This window comes from Triturus cristatus, chromosome 2_1, assembly GCF_964204655.1.
Source record: "Triturus cristatus chromosome 2_1, aTriCri1.1, whole genome shotgun sequence".
Taxonomy (NCBI): Eukaryota; Metazoa; Chordata; class Amphibia; order Caudata; family Salamandridae; genus Triturus; species Triturus cristatus.
In genome coordinates this window covers 996,963,610-996,988,626 of record NC_140581.1, presented here as the reverse complement: position 1 = coordinate 996,988,626, position 25,017 = coordinate 996,963,610, and the positions used below count along the sequence as shown (strand labels likewise).

At 43.9% G+C, this 25,017-nt stretch overlaps 1 protein-coding gene across 2 annotated transcripts in view; it reads left to right on the top strand.

Annotated features, from left to right (window-relative positions):
* DENND4C (DENN domain containing 4C) overlaps window positions 1–25,017 on the top strand; it is a 1,124,311-nt gene that overhangs the window by 318,596 nt on the left and 780,698 nt on the right. For both annotated transcript variants that reach the window (XM_085634595.1, XM_085634603.1), the window contains one exon: window positions 21,854–22,029. In XM_085634595.1, the coding sequence (XP_085490721.1) occupies window positions 21,854–22,029 (176 nt within the window). The remainder of the gene's footprint in view (window positions 1–21,853; window positions 22,030–25,017) is intronic.

The window sequence follows — 25,017 nt, the reverse complement described above, 5'->3', positions numbered from 1 at the left end:
TTCTTTTCCTGAAGGAGGTAAAACCTGACATCTTCTTATTAGCTGAAACTTGGCTAACCCCTCACTCCCTCCCCGACGTACTCGTGGCTCTTCCTGCAGAATACTATATTCTGACGGCCAACCGTACACCTGGGAAGGCCGGAGGTGGAGTAGCAGCTATAATCTTGAAATCCCTTCAGGTCAGGCAACTGCCTTCTTTGATCCTTCCGGACACTGAGAACTTGGTGATTAATCTCGACACTGAAAGTGGGTCCCTCATTCTGGTCCTGATTTACCGACCCCCCCAATACATGGCCAAATATCCATCCATTCTGGCAGAGCAGCTGGCTTCATATGTAGTCAGCTACTCTAAAATCATCCTTACTGGGGACCTAAATTACTGGCTTGATAGCATAGGCACAGATACTCAAGCTGCTGAATTGATAGATTTGCTAACAGACCTGAATCTAAATCAGCACATCCATGTACCCACTCACCAGAAAGGTCACAGCTTGGACCAGATATGGACGCATAATCTATCTTTATCCAATCCAGTCATCAGCCCATGTATCTGGTCTGATCATTTCATCATCTATTTCACACTAGAAGTAGGCGGAAATGTCAAACCCAAGCCATGCAAGAGCAAAGAATTCCGCAAATGGAAATCTATGGACCTTCCGGGATTTATTGACATTTTAAACAAAACCGTACCACCACCACCGTACGATGATCTGGACACTAGCGAGAGAGCGCTGTCTAACTGGTTACTTAACGCAGCTGACCTCTCAGCCCCCTTAGTACGGGTCCCTAATGTTAGAGGAAATGAAGCACACAAATGGTTCTCCCAAGAACTGAAAGATCTTAAACTGGGAGTTCGACAGAAGGAACGGAAATGGAGACAAAGCTACTCCCCTCAAGCCAGGACAGTGTACTGTACCGCAAGAAAGGAGTTCCAAAAAATCTTGCTCCAACATAAATCTGACTATTTTTCTCAAAAAATTTTAAATTCCTCAAATAAAACTAAAGATATTTTTAACATAGTCAACGAGCTCTGTGACGATGATAGGACAGCTCCATCAATAGCCCCTACCCAGAAGTTGTGTGACTCTCTGAATGATTTTTTCAGAGAGAAAATTGTAAATATAAAACGCAACATTGCTAGCTCTCCTAAATCGTCTCCTTTAGATGATATTTTTAATAACCCCACTACATTAGACACCCTTCCTGCTATAGATGCTAAAATTTTTTCAACTCTCCTGGCACGGGTTAAGTCTGGATCACCCGATGACATCTGCCCACCCCACATTCTTACAGAGATTGGGCACTCTATCCCTTACGGGATCCTCTCTCTGCTTAACGACTCACTTAACCAGGGAAAGGTACCGGCAGGATTTAAGCATGCTCTATTGATTCCCCTGATCAAAAAACCCAGTCTTGATCCTCACGATCCATCTAATTACCGCCCGATATCCCTGCTGCCATTCCTATCAAAAATCCTGGAGGCACACGTTGCTAGCTGTCTTTCTAGCTTCGTTGAAACCACTGGATATCTGGAGCATAACCAAGCTGGGTTTCGACCAGGGCATTCAACCGAGATGGTGACACTGGCGGTCCAGAATGTACTAAGAAGCAATGCAGATAGGGACATTCACCAAGCATTGGTACTTCTCGACCTATCGGCCGCATTCGACACGGTCGACCACACCATCTTGGTCGACCGTGTCGAACAGGCTGGCCTGAGAGGCTCGGCACTTAGATGGCTGAAGTCATTTATCTCGGAGCGTACCCAGGCAGTGAGATTGGGAACTTTTACAGCGCCCAAAATCAAAAATGAATGTGGAGTCCCCCAAGGCTCGTCCCTGTCCCCACTTGTGTTTAATTTGTACTTACGACCCTTGTTATTTTCATTAAAAAAGTTTAGCGCCTTAATTTTTAACTATGCAGATGATCTGCAACTGATCTTCTGTCTGGACTCCCCTGGCGCTGCCACCGAATTTCGGGAGGTCATGGTTCACATTCAGAGATGGATGGGCCTAAATCATCTGAAACTCAACCCAGGCAAAACTGAACTGATTTTGCCCGGGAAGAGTGAACTGCATTGGGGACCACACTTCTGGCCTCCAGAAATGGGAGATCCTCCAGCTAAATCCCAAACAGTTAAGAGCTTAGGTATCACTTTTAATGAAGATCTTTCGCTCAAAAGCCAGGTAGGGACTGTGGTATCTGCAAGTTTCTTCCAACTTTGCAAGATTAAGAAGATCGCCCACCTTTTAACCCACCCTGCTCTGATTCAGGTCATCATTGCTCTTGTGCTGTCCCGTTTGGATTATTCCAATAGTTTATATCTGGGCCTACCGGCGGGGCAGCTCAAGAGACTCCAACTGGTTCAGAACCAAGCGGCCAGGTTGATTTGTAAAATTCCTAAGTGGCAGTCTATTAGACCTGGACTGGCCAGTCTCCACTGGCTGCCTGTAGCGCAGAGAGCAGCATTTAAAGCGGGATGCATTATCTTCAGGGCTCTACAAGGTAAGGGCCCTGGATTCATTAGCTGCCTGCTGATCAGTTACACTCCCTCCCGTGCTCTCCGTTCTGGCCAAAAGAATTTGTTAGTCGTGCCCCGGATCAGGAAACAACGCCAGGGAGGAGGATCTTTCCACTTCCTGGCTTCCTCCCTGTGGAACTCCTTGCCACTGCCACTAAGACTCCACGAAGATCTGTTAGCCTTTAGACAGGCTTTTAAGACTTGGCTCTTTAAGCAAGCTTATCCTTAGTTAAATTTTTCTTTCGTTCTGTCACATGTTATGTTTTGCTAGTCTTCCACAGCGCCATGAAGCCTACGGGCGTACGTGCGCTTAATAAATTTAATTTAACATAACATAACATAACATGTTGAGAACTTGAATCACAGTAAATCATTAAATAGAAAACCAAATACCTAAACGGTCCTAACCCATGTCCATCTTTCTAACTGTCAAATAACTGCCATTGTTTTGGCCAAGATCCTGCTAAGCTTTTGAAAACTTTAATGGTTTTCATTGATCAATTTAATTGATTTTCATTGATTTGCATTTAATTTGGTTTGAATGCTTTTTTTCAAGGTAAAGACTAACTGATCATGACTCAAAGGAATTTGTATAATTGGCCCACTAGAGGGCAGGATGAACCTAGTTCCTTAGCCAGAACAAATGAGGTTTTAATAAGGTAAAGCTAGATGGGGATGAAACTGGAAAAATGTCTTCCAGGGTCAAGAACTTAGATCTTGTTTGGGCGTTACATTTATAAGTTCTGATTGATTGTTTTGGCTTAATAGTTCGTAATAGGAAATTTTTGTGTAGTATTTGTAAAATAACATGGATCTTAATGATGTGTAACTCTATAATTTACATAAAATGTGTAGTGATGTTAAACATGAAATTAGTTATATTTTTTCAGCTTGATGTTTTTCAAATGCACTAACCAGCAGGACTTACACCAAGAATAGTTGAAGAAGGACTATTTACACGGGGAGGCTAGTAATGTGATTAAGGCTACAGTCTAATTGCGTTATTTTTCTGCCTGCTACTATTATAATAAACAAAACAGTTGGACACTGACAATTCTGGAGGGCCATCAGATTATTTCTAATATATACCAGATGTGATAACAGCGTACCTAGTTTTACCATCTGGAAAATCTAGCCAGTAAAATTGCTTTGGTAACAGGCTGCATTGCAGCACAGATCAGTTTTCCAGCCACTGTTAGGCCTCTAACTATTACATGCTCCCCTGCCAGACTACAGTCTCCCTTGCCCTCCCCGATCTTCCTCTCTTCCAAAACACCCCCTGCTCACCTGTTTAGAGCAGGTGGCCAATGTGAGTGATAATTGTCACAGAAAAGGAAATACTCCTCCAGGTAAAACAGGGTCTTCAAACATGTATCCTATTCAATTGGGATAAACATATAATTGCGTAGTACTGCTATGTGTAACTATAGGGTACCGGTTTCTATGGGAGTGGATTAACCATGCAACAGACAAACCTCTAAAAGGAATATTTCTCAGCCAAGCTGTGGTAGCTGCTTTAACCCTGGTAAAGTAGGCTTTTGACCTTCCTGGTTATAGTCTTTTTAATTAGTTGGTAGCCTAAGGCTGTGCACGCTACAATCATGAGGTAGTTGGACCTCTTTGCTTTGCAGGAGCTAGTCCTTGATGGATGTGACCATAGTTTATAACAAGTTGTTTAGTGTTGAGAAGGGTATTGGTACTCTGTGAATAAATATAACCCTTCTAACATCCAGATAGTGCTATGCATGCTCTGCTGACAATGATGGATTAGGAATGAATGTTGCAAACATGATAGTTTGGTATATGCGGAATTCTGAGCCTACCTTTGGGATAAAGGAGGGATGAGTCCTTAATACTACTCAGTTAGGATGGAATATAGTGTAAGGCTATCCAGCTGATAAGAGCTTGAATCTCGCTCACTGTACTGTTTTACTGAATTACTATTAAGAATGCAGTCTTCCACGAGAGATGCTACAATAAAGCCTTGTCAATATTTTCACGTGGTGGGCTCTTCAGTTTTATCTGTACCAAGTTGAGCTTCCAAAGAGGAGGCTGAGAGGTGATTGTTGAAAATACTTTCTTCAGCCTTTCTAGAAAGTTTTTAAGCACAGGTGTTTTAAAGAAAGAAATAAATGTAATCAGACCCTTTTCTGAATGCTCTAATAGCAGCAAGATGAACCTTGATCGAAGTGAGCAGTAATTTAGGATGGGACACATACACATGTTTAGGATGACCTCTTCTTGGCAGGTGATACGATTATAATCTTTTTGTTAACATCATTTTCAAAATATCTTCCATTTATAAGAGGAGCATGCTCTAGTTGAAGGGCGCTTAGCTTTCTTTAATATGTCCACACATGCTTTCAGCACATTCAGATGTCCTTATGGTCTGAATTTGGCAGTTAGGCTCCCGTGGTCATGATGAGAAGTGGTACATTTGGCCCTGAGACATGATCAGCAGGTTTGGTTTACATGGTGACCTCTTGTGTGTTGTGAGTGACTTTTGCAGCAATCCTATGGACCACCACTGCCTTGATCAGTCTGGATCACTGTTGCTTGTAAGTTCCAGAAATTCAATCTGACTGCAGAAATCAGTGGGATGGGAGGTAAAGCATAATACATGGTCTCCAGCCAAATATTCAAAAGAGCATTGACCCAGGTTCCGATAGTCCTGCGGCAGTGTCCCTGCATTTGTTTTGTTTTCTGATGTAGAGTGTAATAATCTGTTTTACCTGATGTAGTGAGTTTAGTTTTCTGTTGTTACTCTAGAACGGCCCACAGTATAAAGTTTTGATGTCATCCAGAACCCATTTGTGATTCTCTTCGTAGAATCAACTTGGGACGTATACTTGATGTAAGCATTCCTGACAAGTGTATTTCTTTCAGAAATAGGCCCCTTGCCAAGGCCTGTGACCAAATCTATAACGGCTCAGTGAGCGTAATCTCAATCGGTTACCCCACTTCTTGATCAGATAGTGCATTGTTGATGTGCTGTGTTTTTTGTTGATAAGGATGGAGGCTTTAGTAACAGCAGGCAGAAAGACTTCACAAGCTAAAAAGAATTCTCCAAGTGAGTGATGTGGTACAAGATCTTCTTTGTACTGCCAGATGCGCTCCACAAACTTATGATCCAGTGTTTTGTAGAGCAAATATTGGTCTGAATTCGCAATTATTGGATCAGGAAGTATCTGGAATACTTTCATTTCCCTTTAAGAGAGGGAACACCTGGTTTGATTGGCCTTTTCTAACAAGATGGGTGTTTCAAGATGGAACTTTGCCGTCCGTTTTTGGTGGAATTGGCTGTCGTTTTACCTTGACCTGAACAAAAAAAGAAAATCTTAATTGACAAAAAGGAGCAACTAATTACCTACTGTGATTTGACTCCCCCCCCCCCCCCCTCCCCCTTCCCTCACCACCACTTATCCGTGTGGAAAGCTACTACTCTTCCCACTGGAGTGGCTAACAGAGGTGTAAATGGGGAAAGGAAAAGAAAGGAAATAGAATCCTCCTTTGGTTAAAAACTCCTGTCCTTATATTTATATTCTGTCATAAATGATATTTTCCTTTCTCTAAACATGATTTTTCATCTGTGTCCAGTTTAATTGGGATGGTCAGTCACAAGTAGTGCCTGAGGTCGACACTGGCTGATTACTTGGATAGAGTAACGAACCTTCGTGTGCTGTCCCTGCAGTCTTTTTTGCTTTGATCGGGCAGGTCGTGGGAAATAGTCTTAAGTCCAACTCCAATGTTTCTACCATTAGGGCCAAGGAATGCTGTGGCACTAACATTCTTCAACATAGTTGCCGCTGCACCACATTTTTTCCTGCCTCCCGTATCCATATTCTTGCCCCTCCTGTCTGGAGGTTTCAGGTGCCCAAGCATGCCTTCTGACTGACGAAACAATGCTGCAGTCTAGATGATATACAATGAAGATTGCCGCTATGATATCTCAGGGAAACTGAGAAATAGAGAATTTGACCCCAGAGGAATTTGCCGTCAGCTAAGAGAAATTACATGGTCTACACTTGTGAACTGTTGGCCATCAACAAGATGTTCTCACAATGGAGATCTCATTTGGAATGGGCATTGCACAGTATGACCGATTGGACTGAGCACAAAAGTTTTGGATTCCTGAAATCGATTAAGTGCATCAACTCCAGGCTAGGCAAGTGGGTGCTATTTTTCCCCTTGTTCCAACATCAGCTCACTATTGAGCCAGGACAAAGAAGAGCTGCCCTGACTGCCAGATACAGGTTGTAGCAAAACACATGCTATTTTTGACCACTCTGGAGGGCAACACAGTTAGAGCTGAAGCACTTTTGCATCATACCACTTAGCAGCTAGATGTTTATCCAGAGAGCAACATTTGAGTACATTACCCTGGTGCTTTAAGATTGCCCATATTACGTACAAGACTTTATTCCTGAACAAACTTAAATACCTACTATCAACCAATCCTGAGGCAAGAAAAATCTTAGAAGTCTATAGATTCAGACCCATGAGGCAACATTTTAAAACCAAAGAAGCAGCTGCTCAGGCCTTCTCCAGTGAAACAAAAAGAATCTGAAATTAACTTCCAGTCAGAATCAGACAATCTTACCCCTTAATTAATCAGAAAAATCCAATGCTTTTCTTTTTATTAACATTTAAATAACTTACACTGACTCATCTAAACTTTCATTCTCTGCATTCAGTCACCCATTATCATGATACTTTTTTCACCCTCCAATCCTTTCCTACCCCTCTGACCACGTCTTCTGTTACTCCTCTACGTCTATTTTCTCCTTCACTGCCCACCACCATCTAGCAAGACCTTCTCACTCTCCCTGCTTTATCCTTGCTTCCATGGTCCATTCAATGTCTTATACATCCTAATGCTCTATTAAAACTCTTCCCTAATCTTTCATCCTGCTCTCCTCTGTTACTGTTACCCTAGAGTCTTTATATGCCTAACAAGATTAGCCTTCATTGTTAACTTAAGCATCTTATGTGTATACCTTTTGTGTATATCCGCGGTTGCTATGTAACGACAATCCATCTCTTCCTCTGATTTCCTTGCTCTTCTCCCACTGTCAGTTGCTTGTTCCTTCCCATCCTAATGCATAACGTTTCTTTTTTCCTTGTTTGAAGAAGTGTATGTCATTTTTATTCTCTCTATAAGTAATTTATTGTAGCATTTCAGGAACATTGTTTTGTGTATAGCGCACTGATACTCTCCGGTATATTGCAATTTATCAAAACATAAGTAAAAACACCTACAACAAGAGAAAAAGCCAGATTACAGTCCAGGATTGGTTAAAAAAAAAATCCACTTCAGAGAAATTAAAGGAAGGTTTTATAATCTCTGCCCACCTCAAGTCACCCCTGAGACTTCTTATCTGTTGACTATATAGCAGTACTACACATATCCATAACATATACAGCTTTACATGTAGCAATACTCATTTATGAAATTGGCACATTTCTTCCCACTCTGAAAATTATGCTGTGTTTAGAATTGACAGAAGTGATGCTGAGGAAATAGTTGGTTTCCTGGTCTTTCCAGTGATGATCACTGAGCGTGGTTCATTTTCTAGTTCTCTAACCGAATCTTTTGCAACAAAGCATGGGGGTGGCATATCACAAGTCATTCTTTTATCCGAGACCACCAGTCGGCCAAGATGTTGCCTACTTTCTTTCACCCCAGATTCCTCTATCAGTGCACTGTTGGCCATTCTTGCCAGACACTGCATCTCCACTTGCAACTAGCCAAAGTTGACTTATTTGTTTGAGTACTTAAAACCTTTCTTCGACTTCATCCCTTCTTAGTAGAGCACCACATTTACTGTCAACCAATATTTTTGTAGCCACCTGGTGGGTTTCATATAAAATATGTGCCCTTTTGGTGGGTCTGTTTACTGTTCTCCATCCTTTGGGTCTTGGGGTTGTTTTTCACTTCAGTCAAGTGCTGAGTTGATCATGTTAAACATTTCCAGGGTTAGGTTGGTATTTACTTGCTCACCAACTCCTCCTTCTTTAGTTCTGTTGATATGTCTCCGGAGTTTGAGGTTGTGGCTATTTTGGACTCTTGCAGTAGGTGTGGCCAGCAATGATTGGTGGCTTCAAAAATTGACAATGCCCTAGACTGGTCCTGAGAAATGACCTCCTTTGTGCCTCCACCACATGTTCTTGCTTTGATTTTTTGTTAGTTTTCACTGAAGTTCTCTGCATGAATGGGAGGTGGGGGTGCTGTCAAATTCTCATGAGCCGAGCAGGATGCAGGGCATAACTTGACTACATTTCCAGTGTTCACAGCTGTAGCAGTATGGTTGATTGAAATGGTGAGTCTGTGGAGTGAGTTGTACATGCCAGTAGAGGCTTAGGCATACTTTGCTACATTGGCAGGGAAACTTCAACACAGAATTGTGTCAGAGGAAACTTACTAGTTTCGCTACATACTCGGTGGGACTTCAGGTTGTCAGGGGAGTAACAGCATTTAGGTGCTGTTGGCCAGGTCATGCTGAATTGTTTCATATTTCTCCTTTTTGTTTCCCCACCATTAAGTTTGTTACCCAGACTTGTACTTTGTGATTTTTGTGTCTGCCCTCTTCTTTTTTGCTCTTGGGCTTGGTTTCCTTGTCCTTCGTCTTAGGATTTCTCTTCTGAAATTTTGCTTGTGGTGCTGTTTCCAGCTTTTCATGTTACGACTTATTCTCGTTCTCTGGAATGCAGCAGCTTGCTAGTGTTGATGACTATCCTGCAAGGAAAGAAGGCAGTGACACATTGTTGTGAAGCTAACCGGCGTGTCACCTTTATATGTTCTCCAAGCCAAAAATCTACTATTCCATGTCAAAGCACATTTTCTAAGTTCAGAAGAGTCTTGGTGGATAGGGTTTTGGCGAACAGGCTTAAGATGGCGGATGCTTTGAATTCTGGCTGTAGTCTGGCATGAACAAATCCTGTGACATCCTGCATGGCAATGGCCCAAACTTGGATATAGCAAGAGTTATCGACCTGCTGTTTTCTGTGATCACCTGGTATATCTTTGTAAGAGGGATGAAGGCAGTTGCGTACTACCCGTAGCTTTATTTACCTGGAGGGTATAGTGTGCAGCTCACTGGGGACCATTCAATGTAAGAGTGTGCATGTGGGTCCAGACTCCCCGTTCCTGCTGAGAATTCTCTGCAGCAGTGAGAGTGTGGCAGAGGTTGGAGCTGGCTCTGGAGCCTGGTGTGGTCTAGGTGGAGATGGCCCAGAATGAAGAAGCCAATTTGATGTGTGACCGAAGCATCGGAAGAGACCAAATGCTGCTGGGGAGAATAAACACCGATGGGACCGTGGCATGTGGCAGTCTCCTTGCCAGCTGCCTGCTATTACCCATATAAAGGCCGTGCCCCAACTAAAATTAAGACGGCATAAAGAGGAGTTGCAAACCTCTCATCCCTGGTTGTGGAGGTAGGTTGTGGCAGCCACAACAAGACGACATTGATAATTATCCGGGTATACCGGGAGGCCAGGTGCTCATTCCAAGTTGTGTTAAGCTGGAGGGTTGTTCTCTGTCAGGATTGGCAAAGGCTCATGTCAGGGTGGATTCCTGTTTGCTTCCACGTTATTCCATTCCTTTGTCTCAAACATTTGGGTTTGTATCTCCTCAGATTTTTAGCGAGGTAGAAGGTTATAAAAAATGAATTCTTTTTGAGTGTAACCAATCTAATGCATTTAATAGAATGGGTGACTGTGAGGTTTCTAGAAGTCAAGGCCTTGCTCAGGCGGTTAAAGTGTTTTCTTCTCTCTTATAAAGAATGTACTCAAAGAACCATGACATGGGAGACGAGCTGGACTTTGAACCAAAAGCAGTCGTGGCAAATTTTGTCATACCAGTGGTCCAGCGCAAGACTGGGAAAATGGGGAACAACATATACAGATATCCTCCCTGCGTCGCAGACCCGTCGTCCCGCACACTCATTCATACACGCATTCATTGGTGGGGTCCATAACACCAACTCACACACGTCACCATTCACAAGTCTATACACACAGGAGAGATGAGTAATTCAAGCGCTGGACATGGGGGGGGGGGGGGGGGGGACACCTTATAACCTATAGGGAGAGAAAAGTTATTTTACAAAATATACATTAACATCCGTCGCCTATAGATCCCTAATCCTAAACATCAAGGCACTCCACCCACTTGGTCGACGGACCAATTAGTTGGATTGGTTGATGGTGATTTAGAACCAGCTAAAACACATTTAAGACTAAGAATCTTTATTTCCCTTAATGAAAAACCACAAACTCATATTTCTTGTTAATCAATATTTGTTTATCTAAATTTTCATAATAATCTATATTATCATTTGTTTCATCAAAGTTTAGAATTTCTAAATCAATTCAAGTAAATCGTCGAACATCATATTTACCTAATTTGGCTATATTGAGTCCTCTAATTCATTGGCTCTGCATAACCAAATTTGTCGTAAATTATCCGAATAAGCAGGCCAAGGCTCAAAGTTCAAAGTCCTCTGCTCAGCACATTACAGTCCCCAAATTTATCAAAGGACCAGAAATCGTGCAAGCATCTATCATAGCCCGTGGATTTTCGAAAAAGTTTGCAGTCTTCAAACGGTCGGGCAACATCTGGACCATCAGGAAAGGCGTCACAAACTAACTACTCTCTATTCTACCACCCTTTTTTAATGATTTCAGGTTAAAGAAGATACATTTTTAGGCCAAGAACAGTGGTGATTGACTGTTTGGGATCGTCCGATTCTTATTCCCAGATTCTCAGTACAGTTCGAGGGGTGAGGTCACTTGTCAGCCAAAGTGTTGGCTTGTTCCGGTTTACTGTAAGGTTGATTGTTCCCCTATCTTGGCGAACCACCAAATTCATATCCTTGACCAGGAATAATGATGAGCAAAGGTCGCTAAGAGGTTCACGATACTGTTTGCACATGCGCAGTTCACTCCGCGCCTCACGAGACAGTGGCCACTTCAGCGTGCAATGTCAGCGGCCATATTGGATTAGGCCCAGATGTCAACTTAAGCGAAACAAACACAAAAGAATAATTAATACATAGAAATGGTGATTTCTAATGTTAACCCCTTACTAATCCCTCTATGTGCTTGTATTTATCTAGCATATAGCGACATTCAAAGCCATTATATTCACCTTTTTCGATCCTCCTCGATGATGCAACGTCACAAAGCAACATATATCATGCAATATTCTATTACCACATATACTACTCATTAATATGCGTACAGATTTTAGTTATAAGAGTTATTTAGCCATGCAAATAGCAAATCCCATGTGTAGTTTAAGTTTTAATAATGTTGATTAGTATACATGCAACACTCATTTAATAATATTATAGTTAATAGCTTATATAATTAGTATTTTCATGCAAGAATAGAGTAGGTATACAAAATTTTGCACTACCTGCTCCATCACTAGCTCCAGAAACAGGGCAAGGTCCTACACGCGGGAAACCCCAACATCCACCTTTATGCTTGGAAATTGAGTGGTAAAAGCTGAACACATTTGGCCTTCCTCCAGAGGGAGGTGATTGATATCATCTTGGCAGCAGGGTGTCTCTTAACAAATACTGTATACACCCACCATTTGGACTAGTTTGTGGTGCATGCGACACATGAAGCCCCCCTCAGATGTTCTGTTTTTTCTCACCCTCGCACAGGAAAGGCTTTGCTTGGGCACAGTTAAAAGGTACCATTCAACTTTTCCATCCTTCTTATGGTTGCCAGACCAGCGCTCATTTAAATCACCTGTTGTGATGTCCATTGGACTCCACTCTTCTCGACTGCTGGCTTCCAGAGGCGTGAGACGTGACAAGAATCACAAGACAGGAATCACGCTGGATAAGGATTTAAATATGCGAGCTCACGTCAACACTATGGCAAAAAACGCCAGATTCCATTTGAACTATCTCAGAAAATTGAAACCATTCATTGACGCTGCTGACCTGAAAACGGCTATCCCAAGCTTTGGTTATCTCAAGGATTGAGTATGGTTGCACAACTCTATCTGGGCTTCCTAAGATTTCAACTGCCCCCCTAAAAGCCTGCCTCCATGCTGCAGCGAGACTCGTAACGGGTACAAGAAAATTTGACCACATCTGAAAGCGATCAAGTGGCTACCATACGAGGCAAGAATTCAGCTAAAGATGGCGTGTATTACACACAGAGCTTTACACTACAAAACACCACTTTACCTTGCCCAGAAAATTCCGATTTCTGGAGGCCTTAGATCGAGGAGGGCCGCAGATTTCCTACTGAAACCAGCAATTTTCCGTAAGAAAAGAACCTACGATAGAGCATTGTTGGGAGCGGCACCAAGAATTTGGAATGCACTTTCACCAAATATTAGAGGAATCACCTCTGTCTCACAATTCAAAAAAGAGGCTAAGTCCTTTCTCAGGAGTACATTTCTCCTGTTACTAACCGCGGCTCCTTAGAGAACTTTAATCATCCCAGAATCTACTATTTTCAGATATGTTAATAGGTGGAGATAAACAGGATGACTGTACTGCTAATATCAGAGTAATGGCTCCGGGGATAGCACAAGTCAGTGTGTTTTCATCGAGTCTCACCTATGGACCTCAGTCAGACCTGCTTGGATACCCAAGTCCATACGCAAGATTCAGGGACGATAGCTATTTGAAGATACCTCTACCAAGCCACATGGTTATTGGTCTGTACTTGTAACTGTGCATCCAGTTCTGAATCCAGGTTTTCTTTAGATAGGATATTTCATTTTATATGACATTTTATATGCAAGAATGCCATGACATGTACTACTATAATCCTAGTGGTTGCCTAGTAAGACTTAATATGTTTATTAGTTGTAAATTTGTAAACTGTGAACGAAACTGATTGCTGCTGAATTGTAAAGCGCTCTGACACCCAGGATTGGGTCATGTTCGCGCTATAGAAAACACAAAAAAAAAAAAAATAAGCAAGAGGCGTGGCTCGCTGGTGTGTTGGATTGCAGCAATCTGAGCTGAGTGAGCGGGTAGGCAGGTCAGAACTGCGCCGTAGCTGGCAGGTCAAGGAGGCTGAAGGCAGCGGTCGAAGAAGGATTACTGCATGCCTGCAGAGACAGCCAGTCCGCCCTCTCCTTCACCTAAACCCTTCGTCGCTACAGCCAACACCAGACGCTGCAGCGTCCACGTCACTTGCACCTAGAGCACCGCACGCCTGCAGAGACAGCTGGTCCGCCCTCGCCTTTGTCACCAAAACTGTTTATTGTAACAGCTGACGCCAGATGCCACAGCATCCGTGGCACCTGCAGCACCCACAGCAGTTGGAGAAAGGGGAGTGGGGCAGCAAAGGTAGGCAGCTAGACTAAGTACTTATGGCACTTACCCGCAGCGAACAGCAGTGGCCAGCTTTAGGTCGGTGTGCCAGCCGCTCCCTCTACTCCGCTCACCCCTTCTCCTCACAGCTGCATATCCAATGCTTACTACAGCTTACCAAAGCACCAACAGCAGTGCATGCACGCTGCTGGCCAGTCTCTCAGCATCGCTCAGTGACAGCATTATTTCCCCTTGGTTTCCACTAGCCAGACATGGTGGAAAATTAGCAGGAGCTACCGCAGCTGACAGCCCGGCCCTTGGAAGCGACCCGATTATTTGGATGCGGCTTGAGAGCCGGGAATGCCTACCCTCCACTTCTACTGCAAGTTGCTCTAGGTGCTTTAATGACCTTCATCTAAACAGATTAACACCTAGGACGCCCCAACAGCAAACACATTGAACCCACAACTGGGACCCTTAGTAGGTCCTTAACTCATGCGGATGCCCTGGAGAAATCCCGGTTCAAGGAAAAACCAGTACAAGACACAGTGCGCTCGTGACCCCTATTCAATCTCCAACAAAACACACGGACCCAGGATGACAACCCACCTAGTATGAAATCACAAAGCCTAACAAAATCTGGTAGTCACACATGCACTGTCCCATTCGTAGGAGACACCAGTAGACCGATGTATTAATCACACCAACCTCTACAGTTAGTAACAAGCTCAGAAACCTTGAGGGACTAGCCAGATGTTTTGCCAAAATCTTAGAACACCAAGGGAAGCTCAAACTTCAGCACAGCAGCTAGACGCAGAAACCTATCACGCTGGGCCAAGCGGTCCAGGTAACATAAAGGAAAACGCCAAACAAAGACTGGCACAAAATACAAAGGGGCGGAACAAAAAATATGTCTGCAGAGTGTATCTTTATCCCCTCTTCAACACAAAAACAAGATCGGCGAAAACAGCGGCGCAAACCATGAATCTGGACACACGGGGACGAGCAAATAGCAGGACAGCCCCATCCGGTCCTGAATCACACCAGGGCCCAGGAAACAGCCGGCTGAGCCCAGCCAAACCTCACCAACAGCGAGCATAAGGTGAGAACTTACTGAACAATTACAAGCGTCAAACATCAACTCCAAAAAGTCTGCATCAACTCAAACTGCAGCGACAGAGGATTACATTACTACAACTGATTGTTTCTTCAACTCCAAACAGACAAACCAAAACAGTACAGGAAAACTGCTACCCCTTTGAGAATCGGAAATAATATCACCACACAGAACAATGGTACAACTCAATCCAACAAACCACCACCTATCTTACCAACTGAGGGTTCAGTTCAGATACCTTACACTAGCATCCAGCACAATACAGCCCCCGGGGTCCCAAGGAAACCAACATGCCCACTGCTACCCCGTAAGAAGGCGCCTCATGTATCCTAGTATATGACCAACTCAGATCTGATGCCAAAACCCTCCAGATTACCACCGAAGGCCAACAGAACAACACTTAAGTACTGATCTTCATCCCGGAGTATGTCTCTAGAGGTAGAGATGATATCCTAAATTGGGGGAAACCTTCTCAGACTACTAGCAGCCACCCCAAGACAAAGTGATTTAACATCAGAAGACCTCGTGGCAATACAGTTTGAAAGTTCAAATGTAGCTCCTGGAGGGGAAGTAGCCAAGACCATATGGACCACAACCAACATTACAAAAGAGTCCACACAGAAGGTCCAGCTCTTAAAAAATGGGGAATAAGGATCATGTCTTGCCAAACGATAGGATACCCATTGCCCCTTCTTCCCCAACAGGGGTGGCTCCTTCACTAGGGGGAGGAGCATTGTAGCACTGCTTTTTCGCAGTGCGAGAAGCAGAAACATAAAATGGTAAAAATAGCCTCCCCATAGGCGCCAGGCTGGTCGTATCGTTGAGTGAGGGGAGTGAGGCTGCCTGCTTCCTGTTCAGGAGGAGAGGAGCAGAGACGGTGCGGGTCTGAGCCGGCGAAGGTAAGTTAACTTTTTTTATTTTGAAAGAAACACCAGCCCCCCCCCCGACGTTTGGCAACCCCCCTCATGCCCCCCAGCACCCCCTAATGCCCCCACCCCTTCATACCCCCAACCCCCCCAGGCAAGTCATGCTGGCCACGACTGTTCCCTAAAACTACAAAACAGTCAGACCAGCGGCAAACAGAAATCACATCAGTGCTCAAGGGTGCCAAGGCCCCATGGAAACAAATCACTTAATATATAGATCTCAAGGGAAGACAGAGCAAGCCGCCCATGAAAGACTACACGAAGGCATAGGAGACATAGTCAGAACAATTGGATGCTCTCAAACACCACCATTACCACACACTGCTCAGGAGCAACGAGCTGGATCCAATCTCAGTCCACTTCACATGTGCTCTTGTAATATTAATGACCTCAATACAAAACTAAGTTACCCGGGTCTGTATAACTACTTGTCGTCCTTCGATATTATCTTTCTTCAGGAAACCTGGCTGGCCGAGTCTGTCTATATCCAAGCACAAGCTTTTTCACTCCAGCTGTGAAACAGGCAAAACATGGGTACCATCCCGGAGGGCTGGAGAAATATATCTCGATAGTCCGCGTAGCCTCCGCCACAACCCTGGACATCAAATCCACAGGAGTAAATGCAACGAAATGCATCATTGCAATCTCAGGTTCTGCCATTCACTTAATATTCATCAAGTTCTACATTCACCCCAAAGGCAAACCCAAAGACTGCAAAAAGGTAGTGCAAGAACTGACAAGGTTATTGGAGGAGGAAAACTCTACCCACTTTGTTATATCTGGGGACTTCAACCTACATTTACTGGGCACTTCCACTGGCGACTTAGCAACAGTCCAAACTGCATTCTGGGACATACCTGACCAAGGCAGTAATACATCCTGCCACCAAACGAAAATCGTGAACCGACTATTGGAAGATCACGAACATCTAAGCCTCAGGGCCCTGAACAGCAGATTCCAAAAAGATAACCCTCCGGCGGCTACATTTCACTCTAATAGAACCAGCACTTTCTTGGACTACACCTTTTGTATCTGTCTATATTTCAATCCGTTCACTCAATCCAAGTCTCAGACGGACCTGCCAGGGATCACCTTCCGCAAGAAGTTATATTTTCTACATAAATCACTACTCCAAATCACATAAGCGAGACAACTGATAAAACGTTCACTACAAACTACAGACCATTAAGATTACACCAGTTGTGCTTACACAACTGCTTACAACTGTAGGGTACATACTCAAAGACATTACAGGTAAAGTAACTGCTGCGTTCAATATGTGGGAAACCCTCATAGGAACCCTACTGGAAATACACGCTAAAGCTGACAAATCCAAATGTGGTAACAGAGTATACAAGGAAGTCACCCGTGCAACACATGTCCATAGATTCTGGGAGCCCAAAACTGGAATAAATAAAGCTCATAGACTCCTGAGGAAAAGACATGGGGACCTGACCGCTTTCACGGCACTAAGATCACACAACAAACTAATCCAGAATTAAGATGGTCAATAAAAAGAGACCAGGACAACAAACTATGGGCTAAACTACACACTGATCTGAAACAGAATAATAGTGATAGATTTTGGACTACTGTGAACCAACTCCTCCAACCAGGTCACAGAGGCATTGACTCGTACATCACTGAGGCTTCATGGGCCCAATACCTAAAAAAAAAAAACCTTCAATCATGAATCAACAGACAACCTGCAAACGGATACTTGGGATACTTCAATTACTGCACAACATGAGGGGCAGCCTGAGGTGGATACAGAGAGCATTAAAAAGCAAATAGCCAAAGGGCGAAAAGTAGGAGCCCCGGGCCCTAACAGCACACCCCTATTATGTTTAAACACGATCCAGACTTCTGGGTAGGAAACTTAGCACAAGTGTTTTAACAGGTCAGAAGCACGTGAAACCTTCCCATGTCATGGAGAGGTGCGATCATATTGCTAATTTTTAAAGCGGAAACAGGTCTCTTCCAGCAAACTGTCGCTTAATAATCCTGATGGACATCAACACCAAATACTTCACTGGAACCGTACTAGATGAGCTAACAACATGGGCCTTCAGCAATGCCATCATGTCATACAATCAGACTGGGTTTTTTAAATCATCTGGCACGATCACTAACATTCTAGCAATCTCCCTATTTGTGGACTCTGCCTGTGCCTCCAAAACACCACTATTTTTTGTTACATCAACTTTAAAGCAGCCTTTGACTGCGTGGACCGGAGGAGGTTGTGGCGGGAGTTAGTAAGCTGAAGTATACTGCAAAACCTGCTAAATATGCTGATAATATTGCACAGCGACACCTGGGTCCAAGTCAAGATGGGGACAGGTAGTCACCTCTCCCGTAAAATCAAAACCACCTGTGGCCTAAAACAAGGATGTGTTTTGCTGCTGATCTTATTTAACCTCTTTGTGGCTGACCTGACTGAACAGCTACAAACCTGTAACTCTCATGTTCCCAAACTAGGTGGAAAAGCAATAATAAGCCTTCTATACACTGATGATGTGGTACTGGTCAGTCACACTCAGGTGGGGCTTCAAGGGCTGCTAGTCTCCATGACAGCCTATTCACTTGCTAACGGCTTGACGATTAATCTGGGACAAAAGAGTGTGGCTTCCAAGTCACTTGCAGTTAAGTCCCAGGGTCTGCGTTTGGTTTGGAAAAACACCGACATGTATACCCTCCTGGGTAGGTTGTGTTTTAATTATCTGCCCCTGGTGACTCAATGCCTTACCATCTTGGCCGAATATAGGGAGAGGGCTAGCTCATTCATCCTGCTGAATCAGGAGGAGGCCAAGTGGTTTGACCAGCCTTGTAGGAAGGCATCTTCACTACTTTGTGAAGCCTTGAAGGAGATGCCCAGAGATCTGAACAAAATACGTAGATGCACGACTGAGTATAAGGCAGTTATACAGAATAGGAACAAGGAACTGCAAAACGAATTCTGGGGCAATCTGATTAGAATTTGTAGGCTGAAAGATACTAGGGCTTTTTGGGCTAAGGCAAACAAGATTAGATCTGTGTGTCCAAAGCCCAACTCTGTTGTCTCCATCATCAGCCCGAAGCCGAGGTAGATAATTTCAAGGATGTTTATGGTTGAGCCAACTTTCAATATGAAGAGGAGGATGTGATATATCCACTACCCTTGGAATTTACATGTTGGAATCAATTAATAAGAGTCCACCTAATAAATCCCCAGGCCTGGATGGAGTCCCTATGGACCTCTATAAATTGTCCCGAGATCTAAGAGCTCCCTCCTTTGTAATGCCTTTAATGTAGTCTGCAAAGTGGGCCTTCCGCAGTTCTAGCACTCTGCTGTAACTGTACCAGTTTTTAAGAAGGGCAACCTGCAGTCCCCTGGGTGCCATTGACCAATTTCCTTGCTGGACTCGGCTGTTAAGCTGGTGGGGAGAGCTGTACTTGAGCGCCTCCTTACCTGGATTAAGGCGTCGGACACGCTGTCTGAGGTGCAGTATGGGTTCTGTGAGGGTCTTGGCATGATAGAGCAATGCCTAAATCTCCATCTACTTTTCACTAAATACACTCTCGCTGGGCAGATCACGGTCTGCCTGGTCTTCATGGACCTCTCTTGCTTCTTCGACAGCGTGATTAGGTCGAAACTATGGGAGATTTTAACTGACCTCGGTGGAGGATGACCTGGTGCAGTTCTTGAGAGCCCTCCATTATGATCAGCTTCTGTTAGATTTGGATGGTCTCGAACGGTCCGGCAGCTTTAAGCTTGGGATTGGAAGGGCTGCGTTCTGGGCCCTATTTTGGTCCTCCTGTACATTAATGGCGTTCGTGTAGCCCTTTTAGAAGCAGTTTTGGGTGCTCTGATCATTGGTAGGAAAAAGGTCCCTATTTTGTTATATGTAGACAATGCGGTTCTATTATGTAGAACCCCAAATGGTCTTAATGTGCTGTTCCAAGAATTTGTATCTTTTATGGGGACCCTGGGGCTGGCTACAAATCAATCTAATACTATTATTATGGTATTCAAGCCCAGAATTTACAAGATGCTGGGCATTTGCATGCATGGTCAGCCGGTTGCTCAGACTGAGAAATACTCATACTTAGACGTTGTTATGGGCGCCAGGGGTAACTGTGGCCCTTGTTTAGCCAAAGTTAGGCAGAATTCTTTAGGCTCGGTGGGCTTCATTTTTAACCTGGCTAAGCCTATTCGGGAAAAAATGGTTTCCTCGTTTTGTAAGTTTATAAGAGGAAGAGTCTACCGGTACTTACCTATGGCTCAGGGATCTGGGGAATTTCCACCATAAGCCTACTCCAGTTGGAACAAAATAGAGTGCTTAGGTGACCGCTGGGCGTCCCACCCTCATGCTCCACTCAACATTTTACATCAGGTGCTTGGGATGGAGTTCCCCAAGGATATTGTTAAACTGGACTCCCTGACTTTATGGTGTTCTATGTGGGCGAACCCACATGCCTCTCTAATTAGAGTGAAATTGAGGTTTGGTGTGTGGTATTGTATGTAATGGTTGAAGGTCTTCGGCGCCAGAAGGTTCTTTCACATAATCAGCCTTTGGTATATTTTTGCGATACGGACATTGCCTTTTGTGTTTATGCAGTAACTGAGCAATGCAGATTCCTTGTTAGCATGCCAAGTATACCCAGGGTGAAGTCATGTGTTATGACCTACAGTTTGTGTGCTGACTTCTTCTGAATTAGCTCTGTGTGTCTTGTCTTGCCTGATGGCATAAAAAACTCCCTTTACTGCTGCCTATACTGCCTCCGCAATTAACCAAGGTTAAAGTGCCAGTTGTTTCATTTTTGTTTTGGACACAGGTTTATATTTCTCTATGAACTGTTAGAAATATTTGTTGTTCAACACAACTCAACATGCTTGACACTATAGATGAAAGTGACTCTAATTCCGTTACTCTGAGGTTGATAATTGGCTGATTTGGACTGCCTTGAGTTTTGTGGTCTGATAAATCCTGTCCGTTTTCTTTCCAGTCTGTGGTCTCTGTTGGGGAGATTTTTTTTTGGCTTGCGTTTCAGTACATGCTTCTGTGTCGCGCAAGTTTGAAGTCTCATACAGGGTTTTTGTAATGTTATATCGTGGTACGTTGTGTGAGTTGTCTCCCAGTATACTTGGTGTTTGGTTCCTTGAGCCTATTTTCAATTCATAATGATGTCTTTTTCTGAGATGGCTCTATCAGACGATCATGAATAGTATTGGTGTGTGTTTGTGTCTTAGGGTTTTGATATCTTGTTGAGGATCGTTTGTAGAGCTGCGTCCCTCCTGCAAGTGAAACAGTTAGGCAATTCACACTGGGAATGTATCTGAAGTACTATGAGTTTTCATACCTTTCCAAGTGCTTCAACATATCTGACAAAGATGTTTATAGTTTTTATCTGTCCACAGGCATTTGCTTCTGACCTGTCAGCCTGCTGTACTCTCATGAATGTGATGCTTGTGTACTGGATGCGTACATATATTTCAAGTGGGTGCCCAAAGTCTTGCGACTGGTTTGCATACCTCTATGAATAAGGCTTTGGCAAGCACATGGACACATTTGTCAATATCTCATCATTTACTGCTAATATTGATTACACTGAGCCTGATTATTCCTAGTCACAGTCCATGCTTATTCTCTCTCCCACCCTTTCGGATGATCTGTTTCTTCCACTAAAATGGTACTGCTTTCTTAAGGGCTATGCTGTGGCAGGTTGTGTATAAGTGTTTTGTGGGCACGTCGAGGGTATAAGAATGTGTGTTTAAGGGCTAGCATGCTGTAAGTTTCATGGACGTGGATTCAAATTCATGAAATAGCAAATGTTAGGTGGAAGAGTAGGGATCTGGGCAATGAATTTACTGGTAAATCATTGGAAGATTATCTTCACTTTTGGCTTCTCTATGCCAAAATTCCACCTATAGTGAAATGGTGTGTTCTATTGCAACCTACGTATATTCTGGTTTTTCTAATCATAACCTTAGTAAATGTTTGATTTTTTTCTTTTCCAGATGATCTTCCCTTTCCAGTGGCAGTGTCCATACATCCCACTGTGTCCCCTGTCTCTGGCAGACGTGCTTAGTGCTCCCATTCCATTTATTGTGGGTGTTGATTCAAGATATTTTGACCTTTATGATCCTCCACAAGACGTTGTCTGTGTTGACTTGGACACAAATATGGTTTACATGTAAGTATGCAATTTTCCAATCATATCCCAATGTGTGTCTAAAAACAATGTTGAAAAATTAAACCTATTTACTGAGAACCATTCAAAGGTTTTTAAAAAGGTTTCTGTTGGTGTTAGTGCATGTGTCCTATTTTGTCCAAAATATAATCAGTAGATTGTGCCAGTACAGTGACTCTCATTTTGTAGTTACTGAACTGCCTAAGTCTGTAAGTCGTACCTTACTACTAATTGTTGGATTTGACCCGTGGGTGAGGGATGTGTTTTAATCATAATAGTTGAAAACGCTGAATACCAACAGTGTTCCTGTGTGCAACATTCTACCTTCACACTTTTTTTATTACCTTTTACATCATTCAGTTGTAGACCCATTTGTTTTTTATGTGGGTTATACTTTGGTCCGGTCTTCTCTCTGTGCTGGCTCTTTGCCTTTGTTGCATCCTTAAATGGTAATGGTCTGTAGGTTCCTTCTTTTTGTCATTGGAACTTTCTGACAGTAGAGTTTCAAATTGTTTAATGGGTTGTAGTGATGGCTTCAGAATGCCAACATTGCCAAATGTTTGGAGCTCTGTGTGTGGATTATTATTGGAACTCTGCACAAGTTATTCTTACGCAAAAACAACAGTTGATGGATAGAAAGCAGAATAATGTCATACATTCACCCCAGTACAGAGCCTAAATCCATCGTTATTTTGCTCACCATACCATTCCAGTTTGAACCCAGCCATATGCAAATCAGTCTTGACCCTGTGCCTCATGGGAACAGTCCAGCCCGAACTTCCAAGCCAGGTCCTCCCTGGACTGGAAACAAGCATCCTAGGACCGGTTTCTTAACGCAATTGAGTTGGTGTTGACATCTTTTCCCTTTACTGCTCCTTTTTAGGTCTCGCCTAGCGATTGCGTTTACGCAATCGCTATGCGAGACTCTAGTAAGAGGGGCTCCCAAAAGTGCTCCCAAAAGTGGATTGCATGGTGAGCACGCGCACAATCACGTGCATCGTGCCGCCATGCAATCCGTTTGGGGAAGCGCTTCAGCCCACTGGCGCGTGCACGTGTCACAGCCTCGGCATCATACTTCAAATGGTCCGCTCCCCCGCCCCCGCCAAGCGTGCCAAATTTGCTTTAACTTTCGCGCGCTCTCGTCCGGACCACTTTAGAAGCCGGGCTTGTTTTTAAGGCAACACAGGACTAGTCGCGCACGCCCCTCTCTTTAGGCCACACGCCCACTTACTCACGCACACCTATCTAAAAGGCCACACACTCCACACCTTAGCGCCCCCTCATGTCACAACTGGCTTCCTACATGCAACGACTGGCCTGTGGCACCCCACAGACCTCCCTTTAACCAACGCGCGTCCTACTACCCAAAAGGTACACTTACCAGTGGCCGCCTCCCTCAGACGGTGACTCAGGGCCCTTCACCTGCCGCCGTTTCCACGTGCAGAGACCCTACCTCAGCCAATCCCCCTCCTTACCCACAAAGGAATGCACGCACAACCACCAATGATAATCAAGGAGTACAACCACCAGCCAATGGCTGTCCCGCCAACTGTGAAAGGTCAACCAATCGGAGGCTTTAGAATTCGCCCCGCCTTCCTACTACAACCTCTGTAAAGCGTAGCACGTGAGCGCGCGAGATGGTGGGTGTGGCCCGAGAGCGTTTTAACAACAGATCGAGCTGCGCAACTTGTGCAGTTTAGGGCGCGCAACCTCTTGATGCGTAGAAGAAGCGTACTACAGAACAGACCAATCCGAAATCACAGCGGGTCCCCGAGAAGCCAATCAATTTGCTGAAAGAGGCGCTAAGGGTGTGTTCGGCCCACGTGATAGAAGAAACAGAAAGAGGCTCAAGGCAGCGATATTACGAAGCGCCAGACTTTTTCAGACGGTAGGATTCCTTCTGAGATCACCGTGTCTGAGTGACTGATTTGACTTGGTCATATCCTTATCTAAGATGGCGACCACGCGAGTTCTTGTATGACAGACAAGTGACGCTTTCAACACACTGTATTAACTAAAAGTGCCGACTTTGGAACTGGGGAATAAGGTTCGAGTCTTGGAGTTGGCTGAACATCGCATGGTTCTGGACAAATCACTTAATTTCCCGTGCCTAAAAAATGAGTGTGACCTTTTGTAATGTAGCTGGTGTTCATTTGAACCGCTCGATGTAAAACGGTGAAAAATGCCACACTTCAAAGTCTCATCAGGGATAGTAAGAACTACATAAACGCATTACAAATTAACTAGGCTTATCAATTGCTTAAGTTTTCTTGTAGCACCACTGCATTCTGCTTTGGGAGTGCAAAGTGATGCTACTGATGGAAAATAGTGAACAATTCAAACTGTGAACTCGAAACAGCACAGCTTGTTAGCTAAACTGTCATCAAACCCTCAAACTGCATTCTGAGTAAAGCAACATCAGGAGGATACCAGTATGACAAGGAATGCTTACTTGACAACTCTCGCTACCTTGAACCAATATCATAGCATCCTCAATTGGGGCGTACTGCATAGCTGTATTTTCCTGTGCAATAAAATCACTTATTGACGCTACCTCTAGCCAAGATTAGTGGACGGTGTCAGCGTGCAACCTCATGTTAAATAATCATGTCAGTGTAAATTCGACAAGATTTGCGGAACCTGGATACAATACTGGGAGACACAAGGAAGGTGTCGGGAGATACTAGAGGGAAGGTAAAGTGTTGCTCCTTCTCAAATGCATTAGTGGGAATGTCACATGTTACATACTGTGCATGCTAGTTAGCTGAAGCCAACCATTGTTAGGATGGAAAATGTAAAAGCATTGTGCGAGTGGCCTACTGTGCTTCTTTTTCATTCGAACGGAATTGCTGTGAATCTGAACAACTGCTTAATAAAAAGATTTATTTATAAAAAAAATCATGTCAGTAGCACTCCAAAGGGTAGGACAGGGAGCTTTGAAGTCCCAATACGGACTTTGGTGCTTCCCAATTGGATAAGCTTCTAGCGCAT